The sequence below is a fragment of the Megascapheus bottae genome, chromosome 7, assembly GCF_031878675.1.
Source record: "Megascapheus bottae isolate mThoBot1 chromosome 7, mThoBot2.hap1, whole genome shotgun sequence".
NCBI lineage: Eukaryota > Metazoa > Chordata > Mammalia > Rodentia > Geomyidae > Megascapheus > Megascapheus bottae.
Window position 1 is genome coordinate 34077722 of NC_143515.1, and position 21695 is coordinate 34099416.

Consider the following 21695-nt stretch of genomic DNA (forward strand, 5'->3'; position numbering starts at 1 on the left):
AAACAAATAAACCACAGGGAAAAGAAAACAGAAGCAGCAACAAAGAAAAAACTCTATCCATTTCCTGGAGTTATTTCATAAATATTATTTTATATGATCAGATGTACATTATACTCTATTTCTATAACCAAAGAAATAATAGAAAAAGTTCTCAAATATGAAAAAGTATGAGGAGAAAATTGGTAGAAAAGAGCTCAGATCTCAGAGCTTTATAAAATCTTATACTACTTAGATGAAGGCAAAACATTTTTTTTGTATCTCGGCAGGAAAGAAACAGGTTACCCACAGAGGAAAAAAAAAGTGGCTTCTCTTGGACCTCACTTATGCAACTTCAAATGTCAGAAGACAATGAAACACTGTCAGCTGAATTTTGAGGGTCACCAAAATTCTAAAGAATTTTGCACATAGTTATGATGTCAGTCATATGTAGGTCAAGGGAGAGACATTCCCAGACATGTAAGGACTTACGTAAACTGCTTGAAAAACAATGCCCTGAAAGATCCACCAGTGAACCAACAAGTGAGTCAAATCAAGAACCCAAGAAAGGAAGATGTGGTAGAGAACAAATGAGCATGAGTAATGAAGCCAGTAAAGAATGGTTAATGTCTAAATCATGGTTTGGAACATGGTTATGAAACCCAATGCAAACATCAAAAATAATACCTGAAAAAGAAAAGCGAATGCCAAACATACAATTATTCTGGCAAATATCTAAGATGTGGCCAAGATTTAAACAAATGAACGAACAAACAAACAAAAGGTAAAATTGTTTTGGTGGGAAGGGAGACCCTACTCTAAAAATAAGGAGAAATACAAACAGGACTGGAGGTATGGCTTTGCATGACAGCATCAACCTAACAAGTATGAGGCCTGAAGCTTAAACCCCAGTACCATATAGAAAGAAACAAGGAAGGAAGAAAGAAAGAAAAAAAGAAGAAAGAAAAGGAAAGCAGATGGGCAGTATTAGTAATACATGAGAGATTGTTTTCCTTTAGTGCAGAGATTTGAGTTCAGGTTTTCACACTTGCTTGGCAATTGCTTTATCACTTGAGCCATTCAGCATGTTTTTTAAATAGCTTTGCTAACTTTATGCCTCTCCTGGCAAAGAAAGATTTTTCTGTCTTCATTTGTGAGGTAGCTGGAAGCCTGAATTACAGACATGAGCCATCACTCACAGCCTAAAAACAGTGTTATTATATTAATCAAAGTGAAAACCCACAAAAAATTCATGTATCAGTAACTCTGTGATCCAAACACCACTTCATTTAAAAATATCAAAAAACTATTATAAATAAAATAAGAAATCCACAAATCCATAATTTTAGTGAATGCTTTAAACATATGGATACTTGAATTTGACAAAACTCCCACAAGTCCCTATAAAGAATAACCAGCGGTGGGGATGCATGCCTGAAATCTGAGCTACCTGGGAGGCAGAGTTCTGGAGGATTATGGGTCAAGGCCAGTCCAGGCAAAAAGTTGAGACCCAGTCTCAATAAACAAGGCAGTCATGACAGTATATGTCTACCATGTCAGCTACTCAAGAGGAATAAATATGAGGACTGTGATCCAAGGCCAGTGCCTGGGTAAAATGCTTAAAGCGCTATTTAAAAAACCCACAACATGGCTGGAGGTATGACTCAAGTGATAGAGCACCTGTGAAGCAAGCCTGTAGCCCTGAGTTCAAACCAAGTACCACAAAAAAAGAAGCCTACTAAGAGAAATTGACATGTCTATAACAATAGAGGTGGAGACCTCAAAGACCCACGTGTACTGGGCAGAATCACCTTCTTAGCCTTCAGTCTTTGGTGAAGAAGGGACCAACTGTTTACCATCCTCAGTCTACCCTAGGATTTTGCTATAAGATTAATGCATACTTTCACCACAGGGCCTTTGTATAAGTGCCTTTAGCCTGTAATCTGGCTTCACTACATAGTCACCGACTTTTCTACATTTTATCTTCCTGCCCAAGAGTCTTCTCAAAGAGACCTTTCCTGATGGCTCATTCCCACTCAGGCCACCACTATTCTATTGATTTACTTCACTTTTTGCACATAATAATCACTACTTGATGTTATATTATTCTACAAATGTTTGACTTGCTCACCTTTATATCCCCAGTGCTGGAACTCTGCTTAGCACACCAAAGGCTTTGACAGTTACTCATAAACAAGCAGTAAATATGAGCAATTTCAGATTTCCCAAAATTCTTCGTGTGATTCTAGATCAGTGAGGGTGATGCCAGTAATTGGGGTGTGTGTGGGGGGGAGTGGGTGTATTTAAGGATGCCTGGGTGAGGGATGTTGGGGGGGTTGTATTTGACAATGCCTGGAGACATTTTTGGTTGTCACAAACATTGCTACAGGAGCAGGGTACCAGTGGCTCATGCCCGTCATTCTAGCTCCTCAGGAGGCTGAGATTAGAGGCTCATAGTTCAAAGCTAGCCTGGGCAGACAAATCTGAGGGACACTTATCTCTCGTTAGCCAGCAAAAAGTCAGAAGTGCAACTGTGGCTCAAGTGGCTGAGTGCTAGCCTTGAGTGAAAAAGCCAAGTGAAAATGTGAGATTTTCTTCAAGCCCCAGTAAGGGCACAAATAGAAAAATAAAAGCACTGCTACAGGAGATTGCTATGGGCATCCAGGGGGCAAAAACTGGGGACCCTGCAGATTACCCTACAACTTACAGAGGAGTCCACAACAAAGAATTATGTGGCCCAAATGTTCACAGCGGTGGGAGGGGGGGTGGGTGGGGGGAACTTTGCCTGTTCTTCTCTTGGGATTTTAGAAGTCACGAGTGAAAAATACAATTTTAAGAAGAAATGTTTTCAGACTCTGGGAGTTCAATGGATTGGCCAACCAGCAAAGCACAGAGGGATTGTGGGCAGTCACTACCGTCCTGGAGATCACAGCCTCACCTGGGTGGAAAGCCACAGGGTAATGTGTAACACCAAGTGTGAGCCCAAACAGAATTTATGGACTTGGGGTGGTCATGTACATGCATTGTACATTCATTGGCTATCACAAATCCACCATGGAGACAGGGGCTATATGGGGGCTTTCTGTACTTTCTACACAGTTTTGTAGAAACTAAAAACGAATCACTAAAAAATTAATGACTGAATGCCATTAATGAGGCTTGAACTCCAGATGCTGTCTTTGCTGTTTTTTGCGGGCATGCTTACCACTTGAGCTGCAGCTCCTCTCCCTGCTTTTAGATGGTTCATTGGAAATAAGAGTCGTGGACTATTTTTCCCTGGGCTAGCTTTCGATCACAGTCCTCAGATCTCAGCCTCCTGAGTAGTTAAGATTACAGATGTAATTCATTGTCACCTGGCTATCCTTCCTTCCCTTTTCTTTTTTATTGCTATTATAAAAGCAGTGTAGAGAGGAGTTATGGTTATATAAATCAGGTAATGAATACACATTTCTTTTTGGACAGTGTCACCCCTTCCCTTGTTCTCTTTAATTTTTTTCTTCTGTCCCTACCCACAAGTTGTACAGTTCATTTTCAACAGTGTCTAGTGACAACAAATACCACTATATTTGTTTATTAACCCTTTGTATTTCCATTTCTGTGGCTTCTTTAGACAAAGAAACAGGACAAAAAAAGAAAAAACAAAAACATCAACAAAGAAAAGAAACCTCACTTCAATTTCCTGCAGTCCATTTCCGTAAGTATTATTTTGTATGATCTGGGCCACATAGGTGTTGCATCTTTGTGTCTATTTTCCATTTTTTTTAGATTTTTTTTGCCAGCCCTGGGGCTTGAACTCAGGGCCTGAGCACTGTTCTTCTGCTTTCTATCACTTGAGCCTCAGCACCACTTCCCAGTTTTTCTATGTATATGGTACTGAGGAATCGAACCCAGGTCTTCGTGCATGCTAGGCAAGCACTCTACCACTAGGCCAAACTCCTGGCCTCTATTTTCCTTTTTTAAAGTCTGAATTTTGCAAGGCATGTAGATATCCAGTGGCTGGTACAAAGGAACAAAGGGCAGTCTTTCCATGCAGGTCATTGAAGAAGAACCTTGAGTTTAATAGCATTATGGGAACTTCATCAACACATGTGAAGTCTGAGGACACAGATCTCATTCTCAGCTGCTCTTCTGAATCCTCTGGTGTGGGGCCTCACATTCCAGGGCCCAGGCTGCATTTGGACCAATGTAGCAAAGGGTGATGTCCAGAACTGGAACATTTCTATGTTTGATGCACTGAAACTGGGAAGCACGGTTTGACACTATTTGTGGAAGTAACAGCAGAGTTGGTAAAGAGACTGGACTGCTTGCTCTTGGGCTCTCTACCACAGTGAAGGTATAAGCTCTGGCCAGATTGTTGATGTTAGAGAGAATCTGAGGAGAGTCTTGGACTGTGAGAGTCATCCCCAGCCTCCTACTAACTTGAGGTCTCCTGGAAGTTCCTGAAAGAGGGAGGGATACTGTGGGCTCCTGACCTGGGGAGAGGCTGTGCCAGGCTGGGGGAGCCTGGCTTCTGAGTGATGGAACTGAGGATCTATATATCTGCTTCACGTGGCCAGAAAAGGCCATGAAGAATGAGAATTCAGCAATGAATCCAGAGCTGCTAAGAATCCTGCCGAGAGCACCTCCTGAGAGGGTTCAGGAAGCTGGTGTCAGTATAGAAACAGATAAGCCTCTGTACTTGTTTGGCCTCTGAAAATTCCGTGAATGAGCATCGTGAGAGGTGGTGGATCTGTCCTCAGCAGGCAGAGCAAAGCCGTGTCAGACATGATCTGCCAGGTGAGAACCTGCCTCTTTACTCTCTCCTCCCTCCAGAGGCCCTAGTCCTGGAGGGGTCAGATGCCAGCAGGGGGAGGTAGAGAAATGCCAGGCAAGGAAAGAGGGAAAAAGACTTACACCAATGTCACTTTGCCTGAAGGCCCCCAATCCATCACCCCTCTTTAAGTGAGAAAAGCAAAAATCAAGTTTGAAAAGTTGCTTATCAAGTAGGCCAGGATATTTTTAATTTTTATTATCTAAAAATGAGTGAACAAAACAAAAGCAGCGCTCTTATTTTCCATTCAAGGGAGGGGAAGTGGTACCTTGAAAGAAAATTTTAAGAAGGAATGATAGTGGGTGCTATCACTTGAGTGCTGGTGCCCCTCAAAAATCTCTTGTTGAAACCTGATCCCCAGTGCAGTAACCTTCTTGGTAGGGACCAAGTCCTCCCTGAACAGGCTCTTGTAAAAGGGCTGGAGGGAGTCTGGTGGTCCCTATTGTCCTGTCATGTGCGGACAGAACAACCAGAGCCATCTATGAAGCAAAGGAGGATCCCTTACCAGAATCCTGATTCTTGTGGCATTTTGATCTTTTATAGTCTCCTGAGCTATGAGCAATACATTTGCATTATTTCTAAATTACCCAGTCTAATGATTTTCCTGATAGCAGCAGTTGAGGACTGAGACAGTAGGAAAGGATACCCTACCTGTCCTTATTCAATATCAGACTGTCCAGAAAAAGCCTAGGGCTTCGTCTGCAAGGTAGGAGAGTTGGAAAAGAGAGCTAAGTTCCTTTCCATGATCAAGTCCTTTCTGTCACCGAAGGGGTCAAAGATGGAAGATACAGAAGGAACAAGAAATGGGGCAATGGCCAAAAACCTAGTCCCAGAGAGCAGAGGCCTAGGGGCTTCTGTGGGGGGTACATGGCCATGTTTAGAAGAGGTTAGGATGTGAGAGGAATTCTCCCTCTTAGACTTCACCAGAGACCACCCTGCCTTGTCCTTCCCTCACCCCAACTCACACAAAAGCACATTTTGATTTCCTGTACTGTGTTTTTCTAAGTGAGACTCAGCAGTTAGGCTGAGTCTTACAGCAGTTAGGCTGTTTTTATCTCTGACATAGTGTCAGGACTCAATCCCTTCCTCCCCACAGCTCAATTCTGACATCAACAACCCGAGAAAGAAGCTTACTTCAGTGAGGGGAAGGCCTGTCCTCAGCATGGGTGAGGGAGGGAGGAGGCTGTGCAAGGTCAGGTGTTTAGGATGGTAGCATCCATTCAAACATGAAATCAGGAAACTAAGCACTCAGATGATGCTCCGGAAAGTTGCACCCTCCCAAGCGCTTGCTATAACATGCCATGAAGAGCTGCCTGGCCACCGTCAGATCCTGTCACTACCGGGCAGGACGGCATGGGCCAGTGTTCCCATAAAACTGTGTGTCTTTGCTGTCCACAGAGGCCTATCCATTAGCCCTGTTCCCTATTCTGTCTTTTCTCTCTCTGTTGTTGACAGGGCCAGTCCTGGCTGATCCGTGGTTTAGCGAGGCCACAGGGTCTTCTGTCCCTCTTCTGGCTTGCCCATGGGTCCCACAAGAGCTCTAGACACAGCAAAAGTGAATTCTTTACAGTGACTGCTGAGATTATTTTTCAAAAGCTGTGATGATACGAGGTCACCAACAAGTTCTCAATAGCCTGTGTGATGTAAAAAGTGTTAGAGGCACCTTCTCTGTCCAGACCTCAGGGAACGGACACAGGGAAACACAAAGGGTAAGCATAGAACAAAAGCATGGAACCATCTTCCCTCTAAGTAACGTCTGAGTCTAGTGAGGGAGGGCTCATGGACACCAATAACCTCATTATGCTAATGAGGACAAGACAGAAAAATAAATGAGCCAAACACTTATTTCCAGATGTCAGAAAAAGAGAAAAGCCAGTCACCACCATGAGCACAACCCAAGGAAACAAAGAGAAGCTAATCATGAAACCCCCTAGAAATTAATGGATTAGAAAATGGGAACCATAATTTGATAAATAAAACTAGGGTATTATGCTTGCAAAAGTCCAAGAAATGACAGAAAGCATTGGTAGGCCTAATCAAGAGAAAGAGAAAACTAGAGTATGTAGAAATGAGAAATGATAGCAGTCACATGAAAAATACAATGAAATAGGCTTCGTAAGTACTTTATGCTAATAAACTTTGCACAAGTACTTTATGCTAATAAACTTAAAATCTCAGTGAAGTGGAGAGTTTACTAGGAAAACAGAAATCACTAAATTTGAAGAAGTGCTAGGAAATGTGGGTACACATGTTCCAGACAAGGCTAAAAAAGATGTCAAAAAATATTAAACCCAGACTGTTTTGGAAAGAAGTTTCTTTTTCTCTCTCAAAACTCTTAACGTTATTGAAATATTGTTAGTGTTAGGCAAGATGGGTAGCTGCCCCTGGCATTTTACTGAGCTAGTATTGCTGGACACTGAAGCCAACCAGCCAGATGGGCAGAAGAAACTGTAGCTCATCCTCATAAATACAGATTCAAAATATTAGAAAACTGAGCATGGGCATATGTTTTAAACAATGCACGATGGATGAACAGGGCTGATGCTAACAAAGCAGATGTTCCATATTAGATCATTTATGTGATATGATTAATAAATTAAGGTAAAAAGGTCCATTATCACTGTCATAGAGAGTTAAGAGCTCAGATTCTGAGCTGGGTGCTGGGTTTACAGCTGTAATCCAAGCTACTCGGGAGGCCGAGGATCTGAGGAAAGTCTCTGAGACTCTTATCTCCAATTAACTAGCAAAAAGCTGAAAGTTGAACTGTGGTTCAAGTTGTAGAGAGGCAGTCCCGAGTGAACAGTAGAACTGTTTGCACTAAGAAACGGTACCCAGGCCCTGAGTTCAAGCTCTTGTACCACCCTGTCACCCTTCTGACTGCTCCCCCCACTGCCACCTCTGTCCCCTTCTTCCACCTCCCAAGAGCTTAGGTTCTGAGATCAGAGAATCTGAGTTTAAATCCTATCTTATCTTCACCTTTCAAGCAATCTGCTTTCCTCTATTACAATTTGGAAAATGAGATCTAACAGCCCAGGACATATGAAAAATCAGTTTAATAATGAAGACAAAACTCTTGGCACAGAACTGGGTACAGAATCAGAGCTTAGTAAAGCAGAGTTGCAGAAAAATCCTAAGATGTTGCCATCCATCCCAGGCAATGCTTTTGTAAATAAGGAATTGAAGAACATTCCTTTAACATTGCGAAGACAATCTCTCTCAACCCAAGTAACATCAGCATTAACTGTGAAAACAATAGTGACATCCCAGTGAAGTTCAGGAACGGGATAGGATATCTCTATGTACACAATTGCTTACTGGTCTTCTGAAATTTCTAGCTATGTAATCAAGATGAGGGTATAAGGACCATACATATTTCTAAAGACAAATTAGTATCACTGTTGTTTTCAAGATATATAGTTTTCTATTTTGACCTAAAAAAACCCCCAACAACTGAAAATGTCATGTAATTGACAAATGAGTTCTGTAAACTATAGATACATATAGTTATAACAATCAGTATATTTCCCATGGTAATGAGGAATATGGGAAGGCATAGCATGAAGATATATTGCATTTATTTGCTCCAGCAACAAAACTCATGGGTATAAGTTTAACAAGATATATACAAGATTCATGTAAAGGAAAGGGAAAGATTTAATAGAGGAACCCAAAAAGGAGTAGAAAACAAGCAAACAAACCAACACCCAGTAATTCAAGATTCCAATTGTTTCAATTAATCTGTAGCTGACACAACCTAGTTAGCAACTCGAACAATCTTGGCAAAATTTTTGTTTCTTGAAAGACTAATGTATGGAGAAGAAAGCACTGAATAACAGCAGGACCAACACAGGCTTGGCCTACCATGTAATTAGCATATTAAAAGGCTCCAAAGGTGAAAAGAGATTCAGCAGGGAGAGAAAAAGTCTAGGAAGACTAAGAAGGACCTAAGGATATGTGAGAATTTATGGATTATAAGGTAGTCTACGTCGGTGGAAGATAACTCGTCAATAAACCAGATTGAAGTTCAAATCCTTTTTCAAAAGATGCATAAAATGAATCTTAGCTTCTTTTCCTTTTTTTTTTTTGTGCTACTGGAATTGGAACTCCTGGCTTCCTATTTGTTGGGCAGAGGATCTATCACTTGAGCCATGCTCCTAAGATGTCTCCTTTCCTCTCCTCTGCGCCCCCCCACTTCCTTTTAGATAATATCTTATCCCATATCTTAGGCTGCCCTAGAACTTGTGATCTCTCTGCTTCAGGCCTCTGAATACTAACATTAGAGCATGCATTAACACATCTGGCTCATACCTTAGCTTTTAATTATGTATAATTTTAATCTTAACTGTTTGCTTTAAAAATCTTCAAATTTATAGGAAAGTGCAGGAATAGTAAAATGATTCCCCTCAGTTCTTCAACAAAGATTCACTAATTAATATTTTTACAGCGCTTTCTCATACCAACACATACATGCAAGTATATAATGCACAATGCTCATATATACATATATATGTATATATATGCTCATACATGTTTACACACAATATACATATAGAGTTCTGTAACATTTGAGAGTAAGTTGCAGAGAATATATATTCTTTATTCCCAAACACTTCAGTGAGATTTTCCAAAGAGCAAGGGCATTATCTTCTGTAACCACAATACAGTGAGCATATTTAAGTACTTGTAACATTGGCATAATAATATCATATAATGCTTAGTCTATATGTAAATTGTATAAACTTTTCTAATATCCTTTGTAGGCATTTTCCTTATCCAATCTAGGATCATTCCCTGCATGTAGTTGTCAAACCTTTCATTTCTTTTAATCCAGAATGATTCCTCAGCATTCTCTTTTTTGCATCAGTGATATTGAACTAAGAAAAAAGTAATTTTGCAGACTGTCCAGAAGTTTGTGTGTGTCTGGGGTCTCTTTTAATTAGAACCAGGTTGTGCATGCCTGCAGGAACTCGGACATGATAGTCCTTTGTGGTGTATCAGCCTGGGAGGAATATACAGCGGTTCCTTCCATTATGAGTGGTTAATTCTGGTTTCTTTGTAAGTAGTATTTGATGGATTACTCTGCTGTGAAGTTGCTCTGTTTCCTTTTGTAATTAATACAAAATCTTTGGGGAGTGCTGTGTCTACATTCTGTTTGCTATTGTTGCCTATCGTAACTGTTAACAGGATTGGTGTTGGATGATAGTTTTCAAACTCTACTATCCCTTCAATGCTTTCTAGTTGGCATTTTATTAAACTAAACACAGCTTTCCCTCCTTCGCTCTTTCTCTCCTTTCTATTCTTTCATTGTTACTATGGACTCACCAATACTTATGTTACTCAGTGGCTTTCACTCAGTCCTGTATTCTTTTTTTTTTTTTTTTTTTTTTTTTTGCCAGTCCTGGGCTTAAGCTCAGGGCCTAAGGATTATCCTTAGATTTTTTCTCAAGGCTAGAGCTCTACCACTTGAGCCTCAGAACCACTTCTGGCTTTTTCTAAGTACGTGGTACCAAGGAATCGAACCCGGGTCTTCGTGCATGCTAGGCAAGCTCTCTACCACTAGGCCAAACTCCCGGGCCCCTGTATTCATTTTAATGCACACATTCTCCCAGATTTGTTAAATGAGGTCTATGCCCTTTTGACCTGTCATTTTTGGATCATTTCTTGGTTTTCTGGCACAAGAAGATATCCAGATTTATTTTGTACTCTCCTTGTCCCAGATTTGGAATCTGCCATTGCTCTAAGGAACTTTGGTTCCTTTGATTTGGAAATGGCATTGAGAAATGAAGATCTGAACACAATTAAATATAACAATTGCATCATAAAAGAACCATAGATGAATAGTTATATATCATTGCATGGGATGTATTTCTTAATAAGTCATTCAAGATGGAAATCCATAGATTGAATTATTTCCACTTCTTTAGGAAGTCATAGCAAGCACAATATTGAGAGATTCCAGGGCTTGTTCCCTTGATTTCTTCTTTCATCTGTCCATACCTTCTCTTCTGGTGATGTCATCTGATAGTTTGGCTTTAAGGGACTGTCTCTGTTCTGGGGATTAACAAATTCACATTTCCAGCTGAGACCTTTGTTTTGGACTCCTGGCATGTGCATTCAACAGCTCATTTAATGTCTCCATTAGCTTGTCTCATATGATCTTCACAATGCACCTTTCCAAGTTGAATCTCTATATAATTTGTAGTAAACCCAGCTAGTAAACTAAGTTGAGAGTATAACTCGGTGATAGAGTTCTTGAAGTCTACCACTGAGCACCAAAATATAAACAGAGAAAGGGTAGAAGATAGGAAGGAAATAAGAAAGACAAAGTAAGAAAGGGAAACCAAAAGAGCATCCTTATAAAGTATTAAATAAATCTACAGGTAAAAAGAGTCAACTGGCCTCAGGTATATCCCCAGTGGCCGTCATTTGCAGTAAGTTGTGGGGTATTGTCGGTAAACTTCCAGAGAAGAATCACTCAACAAATTTCTGCTCTGTCAAGTTGTCAATCAAGTCTAAGGCACTTGTTATTCACAAATGTGAAAATATGCTGATACCTATAAATAGTTTTGAAAAACTACTCACTGATGGTGAAAGCAAATAAAGAGATGGGCTAAGCAATCAGACAAAGGCCTCCCCCATAGAACTTCTGCATCTTTCACCATAGCCTTGAGCAATCCTCTGTAAAGTCTGTAGATATCACATCACCATGTCCTTGAGAAGTCACACATACAGGCTCCTGGGCATCACATCATGGCCCATTGCTTCTGGAAGACTTACTCAAGAACACTGGTGTTCACCAGAACTAGCATTATGTCAAAGAGGCTAAACAACACCTAGAAAGATCATGTTGGCTTTAGCCGAAAGTGACAAGGCTACAAATAACAAAGCAGTGTAGTGAGTTTTAAGGCAATGTGATCTAGAAAAATCTCTATTTTGTTCCCATGGTATTAGCATCTTCCTATAGCTGGCATCCCTTGTCTTTACAAGATGACTGCTTCCAGTTCCTAGGATGATACACTCAGCAGGTGAGAAAGAGAGAGACTACAAAATAATAGCACACGTCCCAAACTAGCTAAGATCAGTGCTAGGGAATGTTATTACAGAAATGACTTAGACCATTGGTACTTAACTGGAGGAAATTGCGTGCTCCAGTAAACATTTGCCAGTGTCTGGAATAGTGTGTCATAAGGGATGTGTGTGTATGTACCTGGCATCTCACAAGGATGAGAGACATTATTGCTGCTAAATATCCAACAAAGTACAGGGCAGTCCTACCCCCACCTCCACCTGGCCCAAAATGTCAATAGTATTGAGATTGAGAAATCCTGAATTAAGCCAATCAGAATGCTCCCTCAGAGTTGAAGTAGGGACAGGACCCTACAATACTTTGGCTGCCATACAGCAAGCAAGGCAGAAATGGATGCTGGGAAGACAACATTGGGCACTTGCCAAGTGCCCAGCAGACCACTAGGTGGCAACTGGACTTGTATGTGGACAGAAGTGACACACTATTGAGGTCTGCTCAAAATCCTGGGAGCAGAGATTGTAAGATGCCAAATTCTTGGATGACATGAAGCAAAGAAATCTAGGTTGTCATCCAGAGAGTGTCCTCAATGTTCCCAGAGGCTGAAGAGTCCTTGACTAACCTGAGTTACACATGGTAGCATTCTAGGATAAGACCTGGAGGCTTGGAGTATCATCACTTGCTTGAAGAGTTAAAACAGACTTGGATGGATTGGCTAAGGGTGAGCCCTGACGTAAGACAGGCCCTGTGAGGGAGTAGCCTAGAATGTAAGGGCTATGGGCCAGGCCTGTGGTGGGGCTTGCCTTTACAAAGGTGATAGGCTATCACCTGGAGATACTTATAAAGCAGGAATAATATCAGTTTTGCTTTTTATGAAAATTACTCCAGTATGGAGGATAAATTGGAGTAAGGTTAGATGGGGGAGTGCTTAGAGAGGGTGAAGATCAATGTGATCAGGTAGAAGACTATACAGTGTCCTGGTGAGGTGAGAAGGCTGTGTCTAAGGAGGTGCTGGAGGGGTTGATAAGCTCCGGAGGAGGAGGCAGTTACAGGACTGGAGATAGGTTGAATGAGGTAAAGGAAAGAAAGGGGTCCAGAATATCACCATTTTCTGGGCCCAGGGGCTGATTGGAGTGGGGAATCACTAGCAGAAAATGAGCAGCCTGCTTGGAGGGGCAGGGGTAATGGCATGTGGGGAGGATATACTGAGTTGGATGTCACACCTATTGGGCTTAAGGTCCTTGCTGAAGCTCAAGTCTATTATGAGCTAATCAATGGAACTGAACCTGTGAGAGGAGCTAAAATAAAGAATGCCAGTAGGTGACACGCTCTTTAAAAATTATTGGTCCACACCTGTAATTTTAGCTACTCAGGAACCTGAGATTTGAGGACCATGGTTCCAAGCCAGTCCAGCAGAAAAGTCCAATTAACCACCCAAAAGCCAGAAGTGGAGCTGTGGCTCAAGTGATAGAGCACTAGCCTATCCTTAGCAAAGAAGCTCAGGAACAGTACCCAAGCCCCAGGACTGGCACACACACACACACACACACACACACACACACACACACACACACACACACACACACTTCTATAAACAAAAACAAAACAAAAAAGGGTACTTAGGAGACAGCAGAAGTCTAACCACTTAGGAAGGCTGGGAAGGAGGGAGGCTGAAGGAGGTCTACGGGGGAAATCTAATAGATAACATGAGAATTGAAAGGAGAGAACCTTGGGAGAAAGTTGCTGAATATGAAACACTGAAGAAATCACATACAGAAGGCCTGACTTGATCTCCTGATGACCTTGGCCTGTAGTCTTCATGGGGTGAGAGAAGCAGAGTCTTAACTGCCAAGCACTGGGGAGAAATGGGAAGAGAATAGGTGGAGGTGGTAAGCCAGCTAGACATCTGTATGGAGAAGGTGTTTGGGAATGGGAATAAAAAGAGATGGTGGGCCGGGAGTTTGGCCTAGTGGTAGAGTGCTTGTCTAGCATGCACAGAGACCTGGGTTCAATTCCTTAGTACCACATATATAGAAACAAGCTGGAAGTGGTGCTGAGGCTCAAGTGGTAGAGCTCTAGCCTTGTGAAAGTCCAAGGACAGAGCTCAGTCCTGAGCTCAAGCCCAGGACTGGCAGAAAGAGAGAGAGAGAGAGAGAGAGAGAGAGAGAGAGAGAGAGAGAGAGAGAGAGAGAGAGAGAGAGAGAGAGAGAGAGAGAGAGGGAGGGAGGGAGGGAGGGAGGGAGGGAGGGAGGGAGGGAGGGAGGGAGGGAGGGAGGGAGGGAGGGAGGGAGGGAGGGAGGAGAGAGAGAGAGAGAGAGAGAGAGAGAGAGAGAGAGAGAGAGAGAGAGAGAGAGAGAGACGTGGTAACTTGAGTGAGAGGAATTAAAAGCAAGTAATAGAGGAGATGAGTTTGATCAAAGTCCATTGCCTATACTTAGGACAATGTCACTTCTTTCTATAATTAATATATACAAACATGAGGAGAGAAAAAGAATGAGAAAGAAATGGAGAGAGAGAATGTGTGAGGAGAGGGGGAGGAAGGGAGGAGAAAGGAGCAAGGGAAAAATAGACTGAGCAGAGATTCTGAGAGTTTGGAAATATTTATGATATTTTTTAAATTATAGGAAAAGCTAATAGCTACTTATCTAGACAATTCATAAAGGACTTCTGAATGAAAATATAAAGGAGGATTAATATAAACTCAAAATTTGGATGCTTTTATTTTAAAAATTTTGACTTCGTTTTAGTAATGTTGATATTTTCTTTTTACAAAAGTATGTGCTACTTAAAATTTGAATATTAATAACAGGATACAAGTATATTATCTCATAGTGAATATTTATTGACATAGTAAATAATCTGAATCAAATCATCTTATAATTTACTTAACCCTTTTTTTTGGTGAAGTTATTTTTATTTATTTTTATTTTTTGCCAGTCCTGGGCTTGAGCCCAGGTCTGTGCACTGTCCTTGGACTTTCTCAAGGCTAGAGCTCTACTACTTGAGCCTCAGCACCACTCTGGCTTTTTTTTTTTCTATGTATGTGGTACTGAGGAATCAAACCCGGGTCTTCATGCATGCTAGGCAAGCACTCTACCACTAGGCTAAACTCCCGGCCCTGGTGAAGTTATTTTTGTTTTAGTTACTGGAGCTTTCACATTTGTAGAAGGAGAAGCTGAAGGACCAGGGAGAAGGAGATGCCTACTCTTAAATTCATAGTCTTTCTAAAGCCTTCATATTACCTACTTCCATCTTGGGGGCCACTTAACTTCCAGCATATGTGGAGGGATGAGATGAATGATTCTAGTTGACTCACCAGACTTCTCCAACATTCAGGGCCTCCCTCTGGCCTAAATTTCAAATGAAATATTTTCCCAGTATTTTCTCACTACTGGCTTATGTGCATGTTTCAAAATACACATTAGTGATATACTGAAGACTGCTATTTACTGTAGAGTCATTTCCTATATGAAGCTAAGAAGTTTGTACTTGACCTTGCAAAATGAATGAGGAATTGGCTCATATGCTAACTACCCCCTAGAGCCTTCCTTTATTGCAGTGGAGGGCTGTATCTGTTGCCCTTGGGCTGACTGTAACCTTCCCATAGGTGAACCATTCAGAACCAGTGCAGTTCAGTTTCCAAGACTGCCCTCCTTATGATTCAGATGGTAAGGAACCGTGGTCCCAGGACACTCCGCCAATCTTCTGATATTCTGCTGGTGGGCTGTAGGTCTGGATTAGCAGCCCTGGAGAGAGCTGTGCAATTGTAGAGTGCCAAGCCTTCATGGAACTTGGGAGAGGGTCAGGAATGCCTGCAAGTGGAGGAGGCATCGGAAATTACAAACTGGACAAGAAGTTGATCACGATACAATGTACCAAGCAGGATCTTTGATGGGTGAATAAAAATAAAGGTAAAGAAACATGGCCAGGGCACCAGTTGCTCACACCTGTAACCCTAGCTACTCAGGAGGCTGAGCTCTGAGAATTATGGGGACTCTTTTCTCCAATTAACCAGAAGGAAGCATGTCTCAAGTGGTAGAGCATCAGCCCCTTTGTAAAATTTCAATTTAATTTTTATTTTTTATATTGTAAAGGTGATGTATAGAGGAGTTACAGTTATGTAAGTAATGAGTACTTTATTTTTTGCAAAGCGTTCCCTTCCCTTGTTTTCTCCCACTTTCCCTCCTCCAACCTGCCTCCCCTCCAAGTTGTAAAGTTCATTTCCAACATAGTGTCTTGTAAGTATTGCTGTTGCACCAGTTCACCCGTTTTCCTTTGTCCTACCATTTCTGTGATTCCCCTTCCTTTCCTCAGATCAGATAAACTTATATATATATATATATATATGAGACAAAAGATACCAAAATCCAAAACAGGGACAACAGGAATAAACCAAGGGAAAAATGAAAGCAAAAAGAAATAACTGCATACAGTACACACACACACACACACACACACACACACACACACACACACACGCACACACGCACACAACCCAGGGAGCTTATGTTTCTTTAGGTCAGGCTTACTTCATTTAATATGATCTTTTTCCAATTCTTTCCATTTTCTTAGGAGTGGGGTGATGGTCATTCTTTCTGATGAAAGCATAGCATTCCATTGTGTATATATACCACATTTTCTTGATCTGTTCATCTGCTGAGGGGCATCTCAGTTGATTCCATATCTTAGCTATGGTAAATAATGCTACAGTGAAAATTGTTAGGGCACCAGCCTTGAGTGAAAAAAGCCTAGCTAGTGCACAAGTCACTGAGTTCAAGTACTAGTACCTGCACACAAACAAAAAAAGCCAAAAAGAAAAACAAGAACCAAACTAGCTCTGCTTGACAGACCTGTGACATTCCTTCATGTCTGTCATTCCTAAGGATTTACAAATTAGGAGGTAGGAATGGAGGCCAGATAGGGGGCAACAGTATCTGCTTTGTCCCAATTGTTTGGAGTCATCCTGGGAGGACCTAATCGACACTCCTGGCTGGGATGACTTCAGAGTTCTCTGACCCTCCTTCCTCCCCTACAGCCATCGCCAGTTGTTGTCCAGAAATCTAGTGAGTTGATTCAGGAATAAATCCCAGTAAGAGCTGCGGGGGATGTAAGAAGGTAGGTCTGTGATTGGACAAGCTGTAGTGGTCTTTTCTGTGACCCTTTTCCAGGGAGCCCAGGCTGCTGCTGGGTTGCACCTGGTTGCCTGGCCGGCCAGGATGCCTGCAGACACCCCTCGCTGCACCCTTTTTGCTCTCTGTTGCCAAGTCTCTCCTGGCTGGCTCTGCTTGGGCAATATCCAAAATGCAGTCTTCTTTCTTCTAGTCCATTCACACGTCCTGATCATGAGAATAGCTGGCTGTGCATGTCTCCAGTAAACAGATGCTCCAAAGTCATGTTTATTACCGTATCTTAGCTCCCCCACAGCCTACCAGCCCTGTGTGTCTAAGGAGTACTGAAATACTGGTCCTTGTGACCCTATTACTTCCAGAACTGTGTGGCATTGTGAGCTGCAGCTCTGCTCCTTTGATCACACTGACTGGCCAGGAAGCAAGACCGTCCAGAGCTGTCCATTGACGAGAGGTGAACTGTTCATGAGCCGCTCTAGTGATAGGATTTTGTTAGCAGGAGTATTTCACATTGAGTGGTGACTAGCTGGCCCCAACTTTTCTTCTGTGTAGGAATTTTGAAAGTAAGATAACTCATAGAAATCAGGTAGGAGAAAGGAGAAACAGGTAGAGGAAGGGGGCAGAGGCAGGCCTGCTACTGCAAAGGGTGAGGGACACAGCTTCACAACCACGTTGAGTTATCCTGGGAGCTTGATATTAGTCTGTTCCTCAGTTCATTTCCAAACGTGCTTTACTGAACCACTGCTGAGGTGGTTTTCTCCTGTCCTATCTCCTGCAATTGCCTGCAAGAAGACTGTTCCTACTCAGCTCTAGGGGGGCGAATGAGTGCACACAAAGGGAGTTGGAAGAATGACTGAGGTCAGATGGAGGAACATTTCTGTAGATGTCTGGGCTCACCTAATGACTCTAGTAGCTTTGGAAATGAAGACTTACATGATACACCTATCAAACCAGTGCATGATCTGAGACTGAGAAGGCTGAAGGATTGAGGATCAAGGTCAAAGGTCAAAGAGCTCTTGTTAGGCTGGAAAGATGGGCCAAATTAAATGTGATGACACCCAAAATAGACAAATGGCAAATAATATTCTCTCCACCCTGATTGCAGCATCCTGCTACACTACAGTTCTTTTGAAAAAAAAAACTTGGCTTGTCTCATTGGCTACAGGAAAAATTGTTCATATGGTGAGGGCGTTGCCCTACAGGAAAGAAGCCAAACTACTTAAATCCTGTAATATTTATAGTGTGGTCTCTAATCATTTTTACCAGTGGTCTGGGACAGTTTTCCTGGGATATCCCATAAGATCACTCTAGGCACTTCCCATGGGAGGAGTAAAGCATTATTCTAGTCCTTCTGTTCCTTTTCCCTTCCTCTCTTTCCTCCTTTCTTCATTAAACACTCATTGAACACCTCTCATCTAGCATCATGGTAGGTATCTGTCTGAACAGAAAGAAAGTCCACAGAGATTGGGTATGAACAAGAGGAGATTCATTTTATCATCTGTCTTTTGGGTACAGGGTGGGCATTCTGGTTTTTCCTGGCTGGAGTTGGGAAGTGTCTGAAGAGAGGTTGTGATAGCACAGTGGAAGGTATTGAGTGTCATGCCAAGGTCCTTGGCCTGTTTTCCAAGGTTGATTGTTAAAATTTTTGAGCAGGGACTAACACGTGAACTCTGAGATTAGATATTGCTTTGCCATCAGGATAGTGGATAGACTGGAAAGGAAAAAGGCAAGGCTAGTCAATCCAGTTAGTCAGAATAACAACCTCCCTTCTCCTTCTAAATAAGGGCTGGAAATGGTCAACTTTCCAGCCTCCCTGAAGCTAGGTTATGACATGAGATCTGAATTAGCTGATCGAATCTGCAGGTATTCCACTTTGGAGGGATTTAAAAGAAAATAAAACAAAATAAAACTTCCTGTTAAAAAGAGAAAAATAGAAGAGGAAAATATCTTCTCTTTTTTTCATTTGCAGATAATATTCTTTATTCAAGTACTCTCTTGTTTCTTCTACCCTTTGATAAAAAAGATTTCTTAGAGTAGAAAACAGAGCATCTTTTTTGTTTTTGCCGGACTTGGGGCTTGAGCTCAGGGCCTGGGCACTGTTCTTGAGCTTTCTCAAGGGCAGTACTTTACCACTTGAGTCACAGCATCACTTATGACTTTTTCTGTGTGTGGTACTGAGAAATCAAACCCAGGGCTTCATGCATGCTAGGCAAGCACTCTACCACTAGGCCATGCTCCTGGGCCTACACCTTCCTTTGGCTGATGGAAAAGGAAAGCAGATGGGCAGTATTAGTAATACATGAGAGATTTCTGGGTGTCTCAAGGCAATTCCTTTATGCAGCAAGCAGCAGCTGATTATAGAGTGGCCAAAAAGAATCAGTAATTTTGATACAGGGATCATAAGATGTATCAAGCATCCAGCTTATAAGAATCTCTAATATTTCATGTGGTGTTGTAAGCTATGCAGTTGATTGTTGAAAATATTTATCCTTTCTAACATTTCCATCAAGCAGAGAAAAAAATGTAGGCACTCAAGAATTTGTCCTTAAATTCTTTTCTATTATTTTAGTTTCTAGCTCATTTAAGATTTTGATTCAGAAAATGTTACAATCTGACTTTTCAATTCACTGTGGAATGCATTAAATGATTCCATTATTTGTTGCTGTTCATCTAACCACCTTTGCTCCCTTTCTAAGTCTTTTCATTCTTTGTGGTACCATTTCAAGATCATATGTCCTTAATGCTACCAGAATGTCCTCATTGGGGGGAGTTTACCAGGTGTTTCTTTATATATTAATTGAATTTAGTGATCAAACATTTTACCTGAATAGTGTATGTGTGCGTGCACATGCCTCTGTGTGTGTGTGTGTGTGTGTGTGTGTGTGTGTGTTTTCTGTGGCTTTGATTCAGAGCCCCATGCTCTTGCTTGATTTTTCTTGAGCGCTGCTGCCTCCAACCCAGCTTTTCACAGATGATTTTAGAGATGGATCCTCACAGAGTTTTCTGCCTGAGCTGAGCATTTGAATGAGTGAGTGTCTCAGTTCCAACAAGCGACCATTTCTTCTGACATTCTTCTATATCTTTCCATATTTCGCTACTGTTGCAACTCCTGTAGCTATGACAGGAGCTTGCTAAACCACTGAGGTGCCCTTGTGATTTTCCAAGCCTTATAGGAAAAATGCACAAATGTTGTAGTATTTTGGACAGTTCTTAAACTCTCTGTGCGCAGTTTCCTTACCCTCAAATAGCCTTAGACAGAACATTTCTAGATTTCCATCTTGGGGTCTCTGTAGTGTTGTATATGCCAAATACGTCTCCCTTTCTGTGCTTAGGCTTTGCCTGTGAAGATTATGATGGCAGTTGTCTGAACACTTAGGGGAAATCCAAGTGAATCAAACTGGGACAGAACTAGGTGACCAAGTTAACCAGACCCAGGGCATTGCCTACTACCGACCTACTCTGTAGTAGTGGCTAGCACACAAATCCTGTTCCAACCCTGTGAGGTTGTTATAAGGCACAAAGACTCAACACATGTTTTAACTATCTATATGATATGTGTATACATTACCAATGTCTATTATATATAATATATACCTTAAATAGATAGTCTTTTCAAGTTTTGTTTTTAATAGTGCCAGAGGGTTAAACTCAGGGCAGGTGCTCGACCACTAATATCTTGTTTTATTAGATATCTGTTTTCTGAATATCTGGGGTGACAGACAGGAGCCACTGCACAAGACTGTTTTGGTCTTTTGGAACAAAGTCTCGCACTGTAGTCCAAGATAGCGTAATTTGCTTCATAGTCCAGGATGGCAGAAAGCTTTCTGTCTTTCTGTCTCAGACTTCTGGCCAGGAGAAGCATAAAAGAGGCGGGAGAAAAGAGTGACTTCAAAGTGTGGTGAGGTTGTGGGGGTGGCAGGGAAGGAGACAATTGAGAGGATAATGAGTTTGGTTCAGATGTGTTATTTGTAATTGTTGCATGGCTTGGCAGGCTGGTGGCCCTTGGTAGCTCTTAAGTGGGAGAGAGATGGTGTCCAAGGATTGGAAACTTTTTAAGTAGACAAAGATCCAGAGTAGGGCAGTTAGACGAGGTGACACAGGCCTGGTGAGGAGGAAATGGAGAAAGGTCACACAGCGAGGGGCTTGGTATGTCTAGACCAGGGGCCAGAGGGGAGGCCCACAGGGGAAGTAGCTTTGGTGGAGGGGAAGAAGTAAGGGCAGACAACCATACACAGCTTTGAGGTCTCGGTGGCTTTAGAGCAGGCCCTAGGAGGAGCTGGTCAAGGATCTGGAAGGTGAGAGACCCCTGGGAAGTGACACCAAACAGGCATAGTGTGGACCCTTCATTTGTACTGTTTGAAAGGACATAGAGGGGTTAAGGTAGGAAGAAGGGCCTGGAGAGGAGGGAAACATTTTCTGGAAGAAGGACTCTGAGTATGTTTTCAGTCTGCGGGAAGGAGCCAGGAGCAGACGTGGGGAGGAAAGAGGGAGTCATTGGCTGGCCAAGTTGAGAGAAGTAGCTTGAAGCACAGGCAGACATAAAGGAGACAGGAAACTGTGGTGTCTAGACCCACTGTCTCTTTGACTTGGTCACCTGCTGAATAAGGAGCAGGATGGGGTTGAGGCTATGGTCACAGCAAGGAAGGGATGGCAGAACTGAGGGTTTGCAGTGGCATAGTTGCTGGTGAAATCCTCTCACCTCCTCCCTAGCTAAGCTTGGGCTCCAAGGACTGTAAGTGCAGCCAGCGCATGGTATTCT

General features: G+C 42.1%; 1 protein-coding gene across 1 annotated transcript in view; it reads left to right on the forward strand.

The window, feature by feature from the left end:
* The first annotated feature begins 413 nt into the window (after positions 1-413).
* The window catches only part of LOC150060593 (uncharacterized), a 36002-nt gene continuing 14720 nt past the window's right edge, over positions 414-21695 (forward strand). Inside the window, exons 1-2 of the mRNA XM_090337572.1 lie at positions 414-519; positions 3587-3670. Of these exons, the coding sequence (XP_090193698.1) occupies positions 414-519; positions 3587-3670 (190 nt within the window). The remainder of the gene's footprint in view (positions 520-3586; positions 3671-21695) is intronic.